Consider the following 19,200-nt stretch of genomic DNA (forward strand, 5'->3'; position numbering starts at 1 on the left):
GGTTCAATGCACTTGCTCCTCTTAGCTGGCCAGCCATTTCGTATGTAGCTGCTAAGGATTTGTAGAGTGCTGTCTGATTGCACTGTGCTAAGGAGCCAGTCTTTGAACGTTGGGTTTCTAAGGACACCGCTTGTGACTGAATGGATTTGTTCTTTATCTAGTGAGCTTAGAGCTTTTGCATCTTCATATAAATCTGCCAAAAAGGCACGTGATAGTGTGTCTGCAAGAACTAGAGCTTTACCTGGTTTATGCACAAGTGTGTAATCATATAATTGATTGCGTAGTCTCATTTTCAATAACCTGGGACTGATATCATTAAGACCCTTATTCATGATTCCTATGAGTGGAACATGATCCGTTTCCACCACTACATGTTGACCATATATATATTGATGAAATCTTCGTAAGCCAAACTGAACTGCTAGATATTCTTTTTCGATTTGAGCATACTTTTTCTGAGTGTCTGTCAGTGTGCAGCTAGCAAACTTAATTGGCTGCCCATTATGCGTTATCACTGTACTCATGCCAAACTGACTGGAGTCCACAGATAATACAATAAGCAGGTCGGGATCAAACATTCGCAATGCTGGAGTGGATGTCACCACAGCCTTCAATTGTGCCCAGGACTCGTCATGTGTGCCTGACCATGAGCAAGTCGCATTTTTTTGTTGTTAGTTCTCTCAGTGGGGTGGTTATGTCTGACAAATTAGCTCAAAACTTTGAGAGATAAGTTGCCATTCCAAGCAATCTACGAACATCTTCCACATTTTGTGGTTGAGGCATGTCAATGACTGCTTTGATCTTAGCTGGATCAGGCTTGATGACCCCATCCCCAATTATGTGACCTAGATATTTGATGTTTTTTTGTCTGAATGTACATTTTGACTCATTTAACCGGAGGTTTCTTTCTCAGCACCTCTCTAACACTGAGTTAAGGATTGCGTCATGTTCAGCCATTGTGGGTGCATGAATCAAGAGGTCATCGACATAGCACTCAACGCCTTTTATATCCTCAAATAGTTCAGAAACTGTGCGAGAAAATATCTCCGGGCTTGAAGAAATACCATATGGCAACCTTAGAAACCTGTATCTACCGAAGGGAGTGGCAAATGTGGTGAGTAGGCTACTTTCTTCATCTAGCTCCAACTGTAAGAAGCCAGATGTAGCGTCTAACGTTGTGAATACCCACGATTTAGATAGTTTAGCAAATATTTCTGATGCCGTTGGTAGTGCAAAATGTTCACGCCGTAAACATTTATTCAACTGGGTAGGATCTAGACAAATTCTAAGTGAGCCATTTGGTTTTAATACATTTACAATAGGGTGAACCCAATCTGTGGCCTGTTTCACTTTGGCTATAGTGCCCTGAGATTCCATTTTTTGAAGAGTGTCCTTCAACTTATGGCGCAATCTAAAGGGAACCCTTCTGGTACTTTGAATTACTGGTTTAGCATTTTCTTTCAGTTGCAAGGCATGTTTGCATGGGAGGCACCCCGAACCACTGAACACATCTGGGTAAGCTTTAGCAAGATCATCGCTGACTGTATTTGAGACATTGATCAAACCCAATTCCATTGCACTTGGTAATCTTAACAAGGTCTTCTGACCAGCCCTTGATGGCACTATTACAAAATCTAGTGGTACAAAACGAGCGCTAACATCTACCAACAATGTTACTTTACCTAGTACATCTAGTTCATGGTTGCTAAATGAAACTAGTGACTTGCCATATTTTTGTAGAGGAGTATGCACCAATAAAAAGTCAAATGTCCCTTTAGGCATGACATTGCATGAAGCTTCAGTGTCAACTTTGAAATGTAGTGGCTTTTCATTGCATCTTGCGGTGATGCACCATTCTCTTCGGCTCTTGTTGTTGTTCACAGTAAAAGTTATGTCATTCTGATCTCCACTGGTCTCTACTAGCTCATATGCAGCTTTGGCAGCAGACTTACATTGTGGTGCCATACAGGCTATGCTAAAATGATTCACCTTGTGGCAATTTCGGCACTCTTTGCCGTATGCAGGGCATGCTCCTTTAGGGTGACTCGACTTACAGTATTTACAGTTATTTACTCTGACGCCGTTCTTATTCTTGTGAGCTAGATGAGTCGGTTGTTGTACTGTATTAATATTAGCATTCTCTTTGTCGATCTTCATATCTGTAAGATAATGTTTGGTGGCTTCCGCCCGACGACACAGCTGTATGACTTTGTTCAAATCCGGATTGCCATCTAGATTGAATATGTCCTCTCTGACTTCTGGTGAATTAATGCCACATACAATCCTGTCTATCAGAGCACTATTTTGTTCATCAGCATGTATATTGCAAGTAGACAAAAGTCTGCATGGTGCAGTTAAAAAATTGTCGAATGATTCACCTGGAAGCTGCGTTCTGTTATGAAACTTGTACCGTTCATAGTTTTCACTTGCGGTGTAAAGTGCCGGGTGAATGCCTCCTTAACCTTTTCAATATTCTTGCGGTCTTCTTCAGGGAGATTGAAAGTTCGGAATATCTCTTGACCCTGTGGTCCAAGTAGGGTTAACAGTATGGCTACTTGGATTTCTCCCACCATGTTATAATGTGGCATTTCCTCAAGGTGGTTTTATTGTATGAATGTTGACAAGGATAATTCAAGACGATTGCATAGCTAGGCTGCTTGATCAGTACTGATAAGTCATAAAGATAACACCAGCTGGACCATCCATAACATTGCTTCAAGGTCACACATACTTAGTGCACATATAACATGGCCTTAAACATGTTAAAAGGCTAACAAAATGCAACTATGAGCCTCGCAAACTTGTAAAACATAACATGCATTTATATTAAATTCTCGTAGGATCTTTTCATATTCAATGACTTTTTATTTCGCAATGGTGGTGTCAGTAAATCAACATGCTATACGCTTAACACCCTTAAGGACTTGTTTAAATTTACTATTTAATGAGGTTAGTAAGAGAATACAAAATTCTTTCGACCTCACTTGAAGTGGTGTGTAATCGTGATTCGAAGTCTTATGTAGGGTAATTATGTCTATGGCAATGGTGAGACACTACTAGGAGTCAAGGTCAATGATGATATCACAATGGTGTTAAAGCTATCAGATTAACAGTATAGGACTCACGGCTTTATTGGCTTCTCAGGACTATTGGCATATAAGCTAAACAGGACCTCACAGATGCTCTTATTCTACAGTGTTGTAACCAGATAGGTACCTGCACATGATTTAACATGGCATCATAGGCAGAATACTGTGTTGTTACATTATATCAATTGAGGGGTAGTAATATTAATTAATAATGCTATTGTGTTTCATAGCGTTATTTGGGTAGGTGATTGTTATTTATAGGATTGTGTTGTCACGTTGTATTGGTAGTGAAGTAGTATTATCATAGCAGTGCTAGAGTGTTTTTTTGTGTTGTCACTTGATAGAGGTGGTGAAAGTGGTTAGCATTATTTACATTTGTGTGTGAATATGGTAGCTAGACAGCTCAATGTTAGTGCTTTCCCTAGTTTGAGACTGGATAGTGAAAATGCTTCTAGTTCTTTCAAGTCTTGGCTTAGTGAGTTTGGGGTTGTGTGTAAGCTTACTTCGTTGGATATGGGTAATACTGATCGTGGTGTCCCACTCTATGCGGGAAGGACCAAGCTGTTAGCTTTATTGAGCGCTATTGGTAGTACAGGAATAGAGTTACTGAAAAGATTAGGGTTCGATGTTGTGAACCAGGACGCTGATGCTTATCAGACCACTTTAAATCTTTTAAGAGGTCATGAGAGAGAAGTGTTTTGTGAGAACGATGAAATTTGTTACAGTTTCCCATGCTTTGGGAGCAGAAGAGAGAGTAGTTGGTGAGAGTAAAAAGGTTGAGTAGAGATATGGATTTCGGTGATGATGATGATGATTTTGGGCACCGCTTTTGTGTAGCTCTAGCAATCAATGGTTTGCGTGATGCTAGTGCTAGGAAAGAGTTAATACGGGAAACCGACTTAACTCGGGAGCAATTATCTAACAAATTGAAAACTAGACATTTAGCTAGGGAATCAGAGTCTATTATCACTGGTGCAAAGAGAATTATTAAGGTAGAAGTTGACAATGTGAGAGTAGAGAGTGAATCTAGTGACAGTAGTTCTATTACACCTGTTTCCAGAGTTTCTAGGAAAAGTGAGAAATCTCGTGGTTAGAGTTCTAGTAGGCTGTCTAAAAGAGTTAGTTCAGGTAGTGATAGGTCTGATACCCTTTCACCTGGGTGGAGAGGTAGGCAAAGTTATAAAAGATCCTCACCTAGATGATATAATTTCCCTGCCAGAAATATTATGTGCTTTGCTTGTAACAGGGAAGGACATTTTGTTCGGGATTGCTCGCATGCTAAGTGCTGTTTTTTCAAAAAAGGTCATACTTCTAAAGATTGTCCTCGCAACAAGGTAAATGGGAGATATGAGCCTAGACGCGATTATAGGAAATATAGAAGTGGTAGTAGTAGTAGTAGCAGAAGCACATCGTGAGATAAATACAGGTCTGGTAGACCAAGTAGGAGTTTTAGAAAAAGTCCACATAGAGTGAGGTGCACTAAGAGCAATAACAATTGATTATATGATGTGACATTAAGCAAGTTTTGAAAATAAATGTAAACAAAATTGAGTTTACATTCAATACAGGAGCAGAAGTCTCTACAGTAACAGAAGAGAGTAGTAAAATAGGCTGAATTTGAGTAAACCTGAACGTAGTCTAGATAGCACAGATGGATCTTCTCTACCTGTAGCTGGAATTTGCACAGTTAAAATCAGAAGTATTTTTAGGCCTGTCGACACTCCTGTGTATGTTTTAACAAGTTCTAGGAAAAAACTTTTAGGATTACATGAGTTACATCAGGTAAAATTGCTTGCCGTTATTAATAGTATGTGCAAAGATGATTTTGACTTTATAAGGGAGTTTCCTGACATATTTCAGAGTTTATGCTTGATTCCTGGTACTTTTAAAATCAACTGGAAGGATAATATGAAACCTAAGTGTTTATTTATAACTAGACCAATTGTGGCTGGTCTTTAAGATCCAGCTAAAAGAAAGGTAGATGACATGTTAGCTAGTGGTTTATTGTACCAGTTGACCAACCTACTGGATGTGTTCCGGACTTACCATCGCACCAAAAACTGGTGGTAAGATTAGCATGTGTCTGGACGAGTTTGAACAAAAGTGTAAAAAGGGAAATATATCCTTTACCTGTAATTTCTGAGATGGTAAGTCATTTATCTGAAGGCAACAGATTTTTGAAATTGGATGCTAATTCTGAATTTTGGCAAAAAGATTTACACTCTGAGAGTAAATTGTTGAGAACTTTTGTTACCCCTTGGGGTTGATTGTTTCAATAAAATGCCATTTGGAATTTCCTTAGCACCTGAGTATTTTCAAAAGACTGGAAAAATACTGCAGGAATTAAAGGGGTTATATGTTTAATGGATGATGCACTAGTATATGATGAAACAGTTAGTGAACATTGGTTATGTTTGAGGAGTCTTATAGAGAATAAAAAAGCTGGTATGACTTTGAAGGGGGGAAATGTGAATTTGGTTGTAGTGAAGTAAAATCTTTGGGTCATAGTGTCTAGTGTTGGTGTTAGAGCTGTAGTATCTTCATCTAAATACATGAACAGTGATGAGGAGAAGATATTGCAAGCTATGGCTGATGATGAAGACGGTAAAACTGTGATCAAATATGTGGAGAAAGGATGGGCAGAGTCAAGTGCAAACCTAAATGAAGAGATAAGTAAATTTTATGAAAGTAGAGATACGTTAAAGGTTGACTTGCAACAAAATTCACATTACAGTTGTTTGGTATCAAAAGATTCACCATGTCTTACTCTGTTGTGTTGTAGGTGCTAAATGTGTGGAAATGTGATTAAATGCTCTTAAAAGCTCAAAAACGAAAAGCCGCTATAGACGGGAATCTCTTTATTTCTCTGACGTAGCCATGAAATTTATTTATTGCCTTGTCACGGATGTTCTCACGTGAATTGAAAGGCCAATAAAAAGCTCGATATAAAACTTATCGTAGCACTAGTTTATGACAAACACTTCGGGTTTTACCGAAGACCCTGTATCAAATATAGATGCTCGCTACTTTATAGTTTTGTTTCGGCCTGGTGTAATCGTAAGTCGTAATCTGATCATGTGACCCAATACTTCGCAAATAAGTTTTGCAGCACTTTTTGATTATCACAGGTGACCAACAGGCTCGTCATGATTATCAGACAATGATATGTACTCCGTCGAAGTAAGGCTAAAAAATTTAATGAATTTTTACGGTAAGTTATAAGATATCACTGCTAAAAGTGACAGCATTTACAATGACGATAAAACAGACGCGTAAGAACAATAGACATGGTTTTATTGAATGCGTGAAGTATATTTGTGAAAATATTTCAACGAATAAGGTTGCATGAAAGTGTAAACAGAAACCATTTTTCGCAATTACATCACATTTGAGCCGTTTTGGAAAGAGAATCCAAACTACGGCTGTCTCGTGTGGCTGCGATTAACTGTTTGTTTTTGAGCTTTTAAGAGCTTGTAATCACATTCCCACATATTTGGCACCGACCACACAACAAGAGTAAGACACGGTGAATCTTTCGATATCAAATAACTGTAATGTGAATTTTGTTTCAAGTTAACCTTTAAGCATTTTTAATGGTTCCCTGCTTTATGAATGTCGCATTTCCATACCTGAATCTTTGCAAAATTCTTAGTTAAAAAAATATCATGAAGGCCATCAAGGTGTTAATAAGTGCCGGAGGAGAGCCCAGCGACACTTTTGGTGGCCTGGTCTTAGTCATGATACCATTTGAATTTGTGGATAACTGCAATATCTGTAGCATGCACAGGGATATTTAACACAAACCAAGGTGTGTCAGTGAACTACCCTTTGTTCTGGAGAAGTAATTGGATCTGACCTTTTTGAACAAGAATTATATTAGTTAATTATTGTGGACTATTATTCAAGATGGATTGAGGCTATTCCAATCGCTTCTCAGACATCTAATGAAATTATTTCAGCTATGAAAAGAACATTTTCGAATTTTGGTATACCAAAAGTAGTTTATTCTGATTGTGACGGCTTCACCCCCAGATATTCGAAGGAATTCAAACTGATGTCCACTTATGAGATTTATTGAACAACGTGAAAACTAAAATAACATAAAGTGTACTATGAGTAGATATAATGAAAGGTTAAATTTCTCAATTAGCACAATATGCATGCTAGACATGAATATAAATGCACTAATAGTAATATTAAACTCAAGAATAGTAAATGATAAAACACAAGATTAATACATGAAATAAAAGTAATCGTTGTTACCTTGAACGACCTTCTGGGGATTCCGTAATAACTTGATTCCAAAACTTGTATTTGTTAAGTATAGAATATGTGAATGTAGATATAATAATAAAGCAGTAGATGCTGCTTAGCACATATATATTCGAGAGTTCAACAATTCCACATGTTGCATGTGCAGTAGCTAAAGTTAAAGTGATAGTTGTTAGAAGGCAAAAAGAAATACCATGAATCAGTTGTTTTGCAAAATTAGGCAGTGAAATCATAAGGCAGCCGGATGGCAACAGCTTGGTTGACAAAGAAAATGAATGTTGCAATTGGCAAACGATGCCATTAAATGCCCATTAACAAATTTTGCCATGCAAACAAGACAGTCATAATGCACAAAAACTGAAGTGGTGAGATTTCACCAATGCCAATCCTACACTGATAATGGACTAAGTTTTGACAGCAACGAACTCAGAAATTTTGGTGAGTTATATGGATTTCAAGCAGTTACTAGTAGCCCTAGATATCCCCATCCAATGGGTTAGCAAAAAGTTCTGTGAGAACTGTAAACAGGCTTTAGACAAAATGTGCAGATAAATAATCTGCTTTGTTAGCTTATACGACAACCCCATAGACTTCTTGATACTCACCTAGTGAGACCATGTTTAGTAGACCAATTAGGTCTAGTCTAGGTGTACCATACGACAGCGATATGGAGGAGTCGTTGAATGTAAAAATTCAACCATAAAAATTCGTTTAATGTTTTAACCTTAGCTCGAAGAAGTGCATATCATCCTCTGATGAACATGAGGAGCCTGTTGGTCACCTGCGATAGTCCCAAATGCTGGAAAAACTGTTCACGCGATTTGGCAGAAAGTATGGGTCACATGATCAGATTACGACTAGATGATTAGATCAGGCTGAAACGATACTGCAAAGTAGCGAGCATCTATATTTGATACGGGCTTTCCGGTAGAACCCGAAATATTTGTCATAAACTAGTGCTACGTGGCGTTTTATATCGAGCCTTTTATTGGCTTTTAATTTCAGGACATAACATCACAAGTCAAAACAGAAACCAAACTGTTGGAGTACGTCAGCCAAATAAAAAGATTCCAAACTACGACGTTTTTTCGGATAGTTGCAAATAGCTGTTCATTTTTGAGATTTTAAGAGCTTGTAATCACATTTCCACATATTTTGCACCTACAACACAGCAGAGTAAAACATGGTGAACCTTTTAATACCAAATACCTGTAATGTGAACTTTGTTGCAAGTAAACCTTCCAGAAATCTAAGATTAACGAAACGTGGGACAAGAAATACTGAGTTAGTGAGTTACCAAAACTCTATCCCAGTAATCTAGTTTGGGTAAAGACACCAGGAATTCCTGGGAAAAAGTCTATAGTGATAAGGGAACATAAATCTCACAGTTACTGGGTCAGAATAAGAAATAGTGAAGCTAGGAGGAATAGAAAACATTTATTTCTAACACAGGATTGTGATGACAGCCCAGAAGAATTCTACTTACCGTTACTTGAAGATACATTTAATAATTGTAATATTGCAGATGATAGTGACAGTATTAATGTTGATGATGGAGAGGATGTTGATAATATTAAGTTAGAAACCAATTCAAGTCATGGTATTAATGATGATGTTGGCAATATTATTGACACTGGAAAATTAAAGCCTGTAGAAGACTTTAGTTGTCACCAGGTCTGTAAGACAGAGTAAGAGGAAGGTTGAGCCGTATATGGTATACTATTAAAATGTTAATACTGTTGTAGACAAAGCAAAACAATGAACATGAACGAAAAATATGATAGGCGGTAGACTGTGGTGAAGTCGAAGGCTAAATAGACAACTGGAGAACCTAAGAGAGGACTGAGCGAAATACGAAAAAATGCCAGCGGTAAAGAGAACAGCAAGGATGTTGGGAAAGATAAGAAAATAGTTTGGGGCAATAAAGGCGATAAATTGTGCAGGGTATGTAATGCCAAGAGACCACATAGCTGTACAGTGCCCTGGAAACTTGCAATGAGTGCAAAAGAGTGATCACTGGGCTAAAAATTGGGATTAGGAAATAAAATGTAGATGGTGGAAGAACTTTATACACCATTACTTAGAGTGCCCTAATGAAGGCGATACATTTTATAGATTTAGTAAGAGAAAGGCTGAGGAAATAGGTGAGCATAAACCTAATGGATCAATTTCTCCAGCTAGTGCTAGTTATGCTGGTGTAGTAAAGAGCAATGGAAAAATCCAAAAAGTGTCTATATTTAGCAAAAGTTAGTGGGTTTTTGAAGGAAGTAGAAAACGACAACTTTTTTGATGAGAATAAATCTGAGGAAAAAGAAAATATACTAGGTTAAGGAGAGGTTACAGAGGTTTGAGGAGCAGATGGGAGAGTTCTAGAAGGGGTGGAGTGTAATGAGGAATATGAGAGCTCTGTCGCCCTCTAAGACTTTTTAGTTGGAATGGCCAAGGTGAAAGGCCATTTGCTTGCTAGATGTGCGAAGGCAAGGCTCGTACGCTTGTGCTGAAGCAAAAAAGGCTACTGGGCCCGGCTCTTGAAATCCAAGTCTGGAGGGCGATTCTAGGGAGGAGACCTTGAGTGCGGAGCAGGCCAGGGTGGAAACTGTAGGCAATGCTAAAAACTCCCTGGAGGAGTTTCTTGAGACCCCAGGGTTGTCCAAAAGCATCAAGCCTGTCAGTACGACAGATGCATGCACTGGTCAAGAGGAATCCAAGACCCTTGACCAAGCTGCAGAGGACGAGTCCTTGGGAAGCGAAAGAGGTGATTGCTTTTTTGAAAAAGGGAAATTTGAGGATTCAGAGTGAACATGTGAAGTATAAATAGGTGACTGTAGTTTTAATTTTGGAAGTTTGCAACTTGATTGGTTTGGATTTGATAATATTGGAAATAATAATATAAATGAAATTAAGATCTTCTGAGGTGGCCTTATCCTAAGAGAGGGCCATGGTGTGTAATCGTGTTTCGAGGTCTTATGTAGCGTAACAATGTCTATGGCAATACGCTACTAGGAGTCAAGGTCAATAATGATATCGCAGTAGTGTTAAAACAGATTAACAGTATAGGATTCACAGCATTGTTGTCTTTTCGAGAATATTGGCATATAAGCTATACGGGACCTCACAGACGCTCTTATTTTACAGTGCTGTAAACAGGTAGATACCTGCACATTAGTTAACAAAAGCAGTTGCCGGCCATTTTAAGACTGAAAATAGGATTATGGCAAACCAAAATAGGAATGCCGATAAGTACTAAAACTGACACTATAAGACTAACAATGCTTTAAAATTATTGACGACATTGAGTTTCAGTGAGGCAGTTCGTTAGCGAAAAAGTGCAGCACGCCTTAGCAAAGTTGCACCAAAAAGGTAGAGGTGTGTTAGAATCGCTACATCAATACCTGGTTGGAAAATTTACCGACATTTGGCTTGTGCTCCTAGGTACTGAAAATACGAGTATATCAATTTTTTGAGCGTCATTGTACACTATTTAGGCGAAGGCTATGCCGTTGCTAAAATTCTTGAGAATATGAGGCGATTGACAACATCCAATCAACATACGCGGCATCAATAAGCAGCAACACTAGCTTTTCTTCGCCCAATCAAAACGATGCGTATAATCGGTAAACTAAAAATGTAATGCTCGCATGGAAACTTGAACGAGAGGTTGCTATCATTGCGTAAATAGCACGTAAGACCGATAATCAATAACCATTATCTTTTCATTGATTCAGTTTATTTTTATTGTGTCTTTATTCTTATCTATCTTCGTACTCGCGTAACTGTCGTAATTACTCCATACAACTTTTATGAGTTACCTAGCTTAATTTCAAGAAAATAGTGGTTGTAATGCGGCAAACATTGTTTTGTTTAATTGTTAGAGAAAGATATGGAGCTCTTACGATCAGCTGGACACCCTGAGGAAGTACTGGCACTCCTCAGATTTAAGCTAGGCAAAAATTCTGTAGTGAGGCCACGATGTTCCCTGGTAAGTGTAACTACTTGTCTCATCGCGTCGTTTCACAGCCCATCGCTCTCGGTGAACTAGGGTGTGTCAAAAAACCACGGCGTACTTTTTTATTTGAGTTGAGTCATAGTTATTATCATCTTATGACACGAAATCATAAGCTGTATCTGTTTGAGGATTAATTTGAAACTAGTTTACTTGACTAGCTGGCTTATACAAGGGTTTGCAATTAAACTGACATGATAATAAGAAAGGCCAATATTTTGCTGCTTGTTTTTCTAATAATTTTTAATTTAAAAGTTGAAAATTTTCATGTTAGCTCATAAGTTTTTCTTCTACTGATTTTCAAGTGGCAATGTGAATGGTTACCGTCTTTGTTAGCAGTTACCATTGTTTGCTATTCAAATAGAAAGCTACTTGTGTTACAAGGATATCAACTTGACAGCAAATTATTTTTAATATAGAGCGAGATGCCTGTCTCTATGAAGCGTTGCTACGAATATTTAAACATGACCAGTCGAAGTTTTGCAGCGGTTATTCAGGCACTGGACAGCGAACTTAGGTGAGTTAAATCTTGTTGCAAACATGATGTAGGCCTAAGTTTCTGTTTTGTTGTTCCTATTGTTTGAGCAATATTGAGCTCAGTTTCATTCTTGAATGCTTGCTACAGCTGATGGTTTGTTTTTTGTTTGTTTTTGACCTTGACCCTTTGAAGGAAAGTGGTAGTAAATTCCTTGTTGCATTACATTGAGGATAAACAATAGTATGGTATGAACTCTCCACTTGAATCTGGCATCATAATATCTGAATCTTTTTAAATCAGCAAGTTTGGAACTGAGGAGCTGTTCGAGTCTCTCAAAGTGCCACACTGTCTGATCATTCTTTCTCCTATAATAAAAATTAACACCGCATACTGATCAACACTTTAGTTAGCAACAGCTCTCATTGTGGACGGTTTATCATGTTGAAACTGTTAAACCAACACAAACTAATGTAGTAATTCATTGCAGGAATGCTGTCTGCGTGTTTTATCTGGTGCTGCGAGCTCTTGACACTGTTGAGGATGACATGAGCATACCAATAGAGAAAAAGGTTCCCATGCTCAAATCATTCCACACTAATTTATACAATGCTGACTGGACATTCCTCAAGAGCCAGGAAAAGGATAAAATTGTACTAGAGGACTTTCTGACGGTAAGGGGCCGTCTCTTGCTAGTGCTAGCCACTACACAGCATTCATCAGCCAAAGGATTCACATAAATCTACCTGTTTGTAGTTTTCTATGTGATCCTACAACTTTTGCATCAATATTCAATGTATTATTGATGTTTTTATACTTACGTTCATTGAAAATATACAGTTACTAAATTACTTATGGGCTGTTGAGTTGCCATAATTAAATTCACTGGTCTGGCTGTGCTGAAATCATTGATTCAAACAAGATTCCTTGTACACCTTTAATACAAGGCAGGTGAAAACCTAGTCAATTCGCCGTTCATATTTGATTTTCAACATGGCTAGTGAGGCGTGCTAGTAAAAGGATAGGTATTTAGTTGATAAAATCTTTGCAGAGTTTTGAGTCTTGTAGATATCTTATGAGCGACTCTTTTAAGTTTAGGGAAAGTCATTGTTTCTGGACAAAAGAACCTAGAGAACTTCCTAATGAAGACAAGTTATGCTTGTCACCTCACACAAACATACTGTTGAACAAGGTAGTGTTTTGTTTGAGGTAAATTGTAGCGGCGATTATTATATAAACAGGTGCCGTATTCACTGCATGTCTGTAAACCTTTTCTAATGCCATGGGTGGACAACTACTGTTAGTAGTGCACTGATGTTAGTATCCTAGTCTATTTATTGTAGTAATACGTTATGTGACACTAAAATTGAGGGCTCAGAGGCTGCTTGCAGATGCTGAATAAGATGCGTTAGAATGGTTTTTGTGATCATAAATTAAATTTCCATGAAAATGACTCGATACTATTTTAATTACTATTTTACTATGATGTCATAAAGGTTCTACTTCATGGCCAGAGAAAATAGCTGAGCATTTTTTTGCAAGCCATTCTTTTAATTTTAGCTGAAGCCAGTATGTCCAATGCATGTTCACGATCCTGGGTCAGGTGACTGATGAGTGGTCCTGCGTAAGGGGTGGTCTGCACCGACCACTTACCATGTTTTGCTACATTGTCCTATGTGCGTTGGCAGATCTCCCATGAATTCAGGATGCTAAAGAAGGAATACCAGGAGATTATTGCTGAAATAACAGAGAAAATGGGTCTTGGCATGACTGTCTTCTTCAGCAGGGAACTGGAGACAGATGAAGACTGGGATGAGGTATGGAAATAATATATTAGTAATCAATGTATTCAAGCATTGGATGCGATGTACAGCTGCATCGGCGCTGTAGTGCTGCTACCCTATTGCAATACTGCAGCTAGAGTGGACGGTGGTTACTCTATTGCAGTACTGCAACCAGAGTGAATTACTGTTACTTTGTTGCCGTACATTCACCAGAGCGGAATGATAGTGGTGTCCTGCAGGGTTATCACTATATTTGACTGATGTTATTATGTTGCAGTACTGCCACTATGTAGCCGGACTAGTTGGCATAGGCCTATCTAAGCTATTCTCAGCATCCGGGCTGGAAGGGCCAGTAGTTGGTAGAGACACGGGGATGGCCAACTCTATGGGACTGTTCTTGCAGAAGACCAACATCATTAGAGATTACCTCGAGGATATCACAGATGGTCGTGTTTTTTGGCCGAAGTCGGTAAGCCATATTTTTCATGTTTTACTGTACTATCTTTCTTAAGTATAGGATACAGTTCGGCATAGAATATTCCGCAGTTTGCACTGTGGTGAGTCAAATACTGCTGGTTACTTTGTTTTCTTACAAGGATCATCATACAGCAGCTGCTGGTGTCTAACCCTGACTATTTTTCTCAGGTCTGGAGAAAGTACGCCAGTGAGAGCCTCAGTGAATTCCGGTCGATGGAGAATTCTCGAGAGGCCGTACACTGTCTGAATGATCTCGTGGCTAATGCGCTCACCCATGTGCCTGACGCTATTGAGTATATGTCTAGGATACAGAACCAATCTGTTTTCAACTTTTGTGCCATTCCGCAGGTAGGGTTGAGGTTGAGTTCGCTTCGTTGGTTCAAGGCTACAGGTTCCCTTCTCTGTGTGTACGGGTGTCTCAATAGTCTATGGCCTATGATATACAAATAAATAATGTTATGGCATTGTCAACACAGTAAAGACAACCATATTAACAAGACTCCAAAACACCCAAAATAGAATTTACTTTTGAACTCTTTTGCTACTAAATTAATTTTTAAACAGGTCGTAAAACATGTACACCTACTATTTGACAAAGGTGCATACAAATTGTCATAACTTTTAAACCACTCGGTTTATAAAACTATTTTGATACTGAATTAATTAGTATAAAATTTTACATCAGCGGATGCTACTTATAAAATGCCACACATGGGTTGTAGAATGAGTTAAGACACTAGTTGGGCCATTTTCGCTACATTTGTTAGCATGCCTGAGTAGGATGAGTTACCAATATCATTACAGTTTATGGCATTATTGGTACGACAAAACTTGAAATGATAACTCTCAATAGTGCTATTGTCCAATAATGAATCACCCAAAGCCCATAGATCTATAATTAGTGAAACCTCCGTAGCTGTAATGCGTCTGACACAACTGGTCATTGCTAAGAAGGAATTACGATAAAGAATAGTTTTTGCAAAGTGAAACTACACTAAGGATGTACTGTATACATATTTTGTTTCCTTCAAGTGCAAAAGTAATAGACTAATTAATTAACTACTCGCTAAGCCGAAACATTTTGTATGAAGCCTACTGAAGCAGCACCACGGCTCTTGGCCATACTGAAACTCTGTGCCCAGCCATACTAAGGGGCTCGTGGTACGTGAAGAGTTGAATAGAATGTAATGTCTCTCACTTAATGGATATTTCTATAATTTGTGGTTTTTGACACCGGTGATGAATAGAGTTGGAGAGTTTGTCCACCTTGCTGTGGAGGCGCCCTGATGCCGAATGAGGAGACAATTACTGCTGCACTTAATATAACGCACGCAATTGTAAAACACGAGAAACATTTGAAAGCAAATTTGAAAATTACTAATAGTTAAATAATTTATTTCTCCAGGAAATATTTGTCTTTTATGATAATTATTGAAAATATATATTCCCTCAATGTGACTTTTATCATTGTTTTCTGGTTATGGGCTTTACTTCGGCGTATTCTGCATCTGTGCTGTTTGGCTTTGCTTGCGAATTTTCTAGGCGAGTTTCATTAGGAAAAAATACAAGTGGTGGTATATTAAGAAACTTGCAAAGCGCAATCTAAGCTGTTTTTAAGATAATAGCAATCCATTGTTTTTTTGATGTCATCACCCTGTTTGCACATGCGGTCGGCCACGAAAAAGCCGCCATCTTTGTAGAAAACGATCGTCATTCTCTTGATTAATAGTATTTTTCCGTGTTGTTTTGATACTAAAATAAAAACTTGCAAACAAAAGCATTGTTTGCAATAATTAATTGCAGCAGCTTCGTGTTTTTAACGATAAAAGTTGTCCATAAAGATGGCAGACAATGATGGAATGGCGTCACGAAAAAACGAAGGATTGTAATTTTTTTATATTGAAATTCTTTTATGTAATGGCAACATCTGGCATGATTTAGAGATGTGTACTTGATAACACAATGACTAGAATATCTCCAGGAAGTATTGTTGACGTAAGCTGATGAATGTTTATTTATATCTATTGCCAAGTGATTAGTATTTGTGTTTGATACCTCGGAACAATGAATCTTGCAAATTGTGACAGAAAGTATTGTATTTTTAATAGAAATGATGTGGTGCTACCCATCTACCCTTAGAGTAAAGTTAACAAAAGGTAGAAATATTGTTTCTCATAATTGACTCTACGGCAAATAATTATCCCTCTTCTTGAAGCTGCTGCTGACCTTATCTTCTTGCCAGATGCTAGGGTTCTGTTGCTTCCCTATTGTTGATTATCTCCCCTGTCATGTCTGCACTCTGTCATGTCCACGTGTTCGGCTATTCAACAGCAGATTTATTAAAATCTAAAGATATTTAGACGCACTACTTGGTACAACTAGTGAAGACTTTAAATGTCATAAAAATATTTTGCAATGCTTTAGATAAACCACAACTCAATGTTCTGAACTTACACCTATGTCTAGCTGCTAATGCATATGCGCTTGACAATGAATTGTGTATGTCTATGCACTTATCTTAATCCATGTGGTCTAAGGCAGGTGGGTTGCAGTATTGTTTCAAAATCATATTCCAAGAGTGCAATATTACTCAGTGGGAAACAGGCCTGTCTTGTAGTACTAAGTAAAATTAGTTAGTGACCTATTTCTAGCTCTACCCCGGCTATTTCCTTCTGCAGTACTAGCAGAGTTTTTATTCTTCTTTCACTCATATACTTAATGTCTCAGCCATTTCTGTGTGACAAGCAGCAAACTTCCTGTACAGCTATCACATATGTCGCTGAGTAGTCACTAGAGAGTTGTCTCCTCATGTTTGCCATCCTGAAGCCTGTTACAGTCATTGTGGCTATTAGAGCAAAAGCTATCTTGAGACTTATACATTTACATACATGCTAAAGGAAAGGTTATACCTGTGGATATTTAGCTCTGCATGCCTGAAAGGAGTTTACACCGTGTGACGCATGCTGTAGGTGATGGCCATAGCTACTCTGGAGAAGCTATATAACAATGTCAAGGTTTTTGGAGGAGTTGTGAAGATAAGAAAGGGCACGGCGGTGAGACTGATGGGTACTTCCTCTGATATAGATAAGGTCAAAGCCATATTCAGCCATTTCCTTCTCAAGGTATATTTGTGAGATGATTCTCCTATGTTTTGCCGGTTGGCTTTGACAAGAGTATATGCGACTCAGCGTTGTGTCATTCCTGAGCTTTGTGTAACCGTGGAACAGCTCTATTTCTGTAATAGCAGCGTGTAACAGACATACCATGTGCATTCACAGCTTGGTACCTTTTCTGGCGAATGTTTATTGTTTTATGTAGTTAGTGGCCGACAGAGCCTTACTGTGTCATTCGCTTACCCATTGCAATCATGTAGCATTATTTCCAGATATAAATGTAGCAATTTTTTGTTCACCAAGTACTTTCTTTGGGTGATGTTGACTGAAGGATTTGGTTTGTCAACGATTTAAAGTAAATTTGTTTGTCATGTCATGCTGGAACTATACTGTAACAGATCTCTGACCACGCTGTGTTTAAGCACTGGGTTGGCTAATGTAGTATCGTTGCATTTTGTGCCTGGAACCACATTCATGTAGGTAGTACGCAAATTCTCACTGATCTGATCATTAACAGTGACATAACAAGAAGACATTCATGCTTTTAATTTTTCTCATAGAATAGCCAGAGTTTAAGGAGTGTTTTACACTCATTATGTTATGGCATTGATTGTTGGTTAAGTGTTGATAGTACATGGATAGATTTTGGTAAACGAAAATCTGTTGTGACACACTTTCTTTTATTGGGAACTTAATAGATGTACAGGCATAATAATGGCTAGTATAAACCTTTTGTTCTTGCTGGCTGTATTATGGTTCAGATGTGTACACTACTAATCATTTTTCAGATACAAGCGAAAGTTAGTCAAACGGATCCATCAAGAGATAGAACTCTCGCAGCTGTAAAGGCAGGATTAGAGTGCACCAAAACACATACTGTTTACAACACAACCGAGGTCTATGTACCTCTCTATATGTCTGTGCTACTCATGCTTTCCGCAATCATCTGGCACTATTGGAACACATTTAACTTGATGCTTGAGTGAGCCGACTGAATCCTCATTACACTCACCCACACAGCGTACTAACTTGACTCGCAGAGTTACAGCCTTAGCATATGCTACATTTTTAGCTTCCACAGGAGAGAATATCGGAGAGGTGGTTATGTTGTTTCTCTCCATAGTTGTCTCTCTCTACGCACATTTGACATGTGATAGTATCACATGAGATATTGTTATCAAGTATTGTTGGTAGTAAAAAGTGGTCCAAAACTGTTAAGAAAGGTGAACCATCTTCATACTACTGTTATAATCAATGCAGACCTTTTAAGTCTAAACCCATTCACTGATAGGTGGATATACTCATGATCTTGTACGTGCATCTGCATTCTGTCTCAAGTTGGGCAGGTCTAACATAATTACCAAAACTAAAAAATTTTCTGAGTTTTTACCATAATTTTATTAATGTTCTATATCTGTCTTTACTACCTTTTAGTAAGTGACATAATACCTTGTCTCTCAATGTCTTATGATTTGCTAATTTACTGAAATGTACCATGTCTTTCACTGCTTTTATTAGTTCATATACTAACCTGGCCAGTGTTCAGGACACTCTACATTTTATCTGTAAGCATTTGCTAAACAAGTCTTTCAGTTTGTGTTGTTTTTATATAATGCATCACTACTACCGTCAGTCTTTCATTTACTGTATGTTATATAATTACGTAGCAATAAGCAATTTGTTATGTAAAACTATATGTAATAGACACTGATCCCTCACCAACACATCACCATGTCACTTTGCTGAGCAGTCTTGAGTCGATTTTATGTTTCTAATATTTAACCTATCAGCTGATGACATCATTCACTATATTTGCTCCATGTAAAGCAGCATATAATCGGTGCGAGTACTTGGCACCCATTCGCATATGACATCACACTGCGACATTTGAGGCAACAGTGCTAAGACAAATACCTATGTCAGTTCAACAATTCTCTTGGCAATATTGATGAACAGGCCAGAACGATGACTATTTCTACCTGCAATC

The 19,200-nt window shown here is 38.1% G+C and overlaps 1 protein-coding gene across 1 annotated transcript; it reads left to right on the forward strand.

Moving 5' to 3' along the window:
- Positions 1-10,920: 10,920 nt before the first annotated feature.
- Positions 10,921-18,930, forward strand: LOC137397016 (squalene synthase-like). The gene is made up of 9 exons (XM_068083295.1): positions 10,921-11,043; positions 11,234-11,340; positions 11,784-11,881; positions 12,330-12,513; positions 13,528-13,656; positions 13,901-14,092; positions 14,269-14,448; positions 17,070-17,222; positions 18,002-18,930. The coding sequence occupies exons 2-9, from the start codon at positions 11,242-11,244 to the stop codon at positions 18,197-18,199; spliced, it is 1,233 nt and encodes a 410-aa protein (XP_067939396.1). The 5' UTR covers positions 10,921-11,043; positions 11,234-11,241; the 3' UTR covers positions 18,200-18,930.
- The last annotated feature ends 270 nt before the right edge of the window (positions 18,931-19,200 follow it).

This window comes from Watersipora subatra, chromosome 1, assembly GCF_963576615.1.
Source record: "Watersipora subatra chromosome 1, tzWatSuba1.1, whole genome shotgun sequence".
NCBI classification, from domain to species: Eukaryota; Metazoa; Bryozoa; class Gymnolaemata; order Cheilostomatida; family Watersiporidae; genus Watersipora; species Watersipora subatra.

What these genes read in the sequence shown, in the direction of transcription:
- LOC137397016 (XM_068083295.1), top strand. Translation starts at nt 11,242, where the DNA reads ATGGAGCTCTTACGATCAGCTGGACACCCTGAGGAAGTACTGGCACTC. An exon ending in TGAGGCCACGATGTTCCCTG is followed by an intron (nt 11,341 to 11,783) that starts GTAAGTGTAACT and finishes TTTTTAATATAG; the next exon opens with AGCGAGATGCCTGTCTCTAT. An exon ending in CAGATGAAGACTGGGATGAG is followed by an intron (nt 13,657 to 13,900) that starts GTATGGAAATAA and finishes ATTATGTTGCAG; the next exon opens with TACTGCCACTATGTAGCCGG.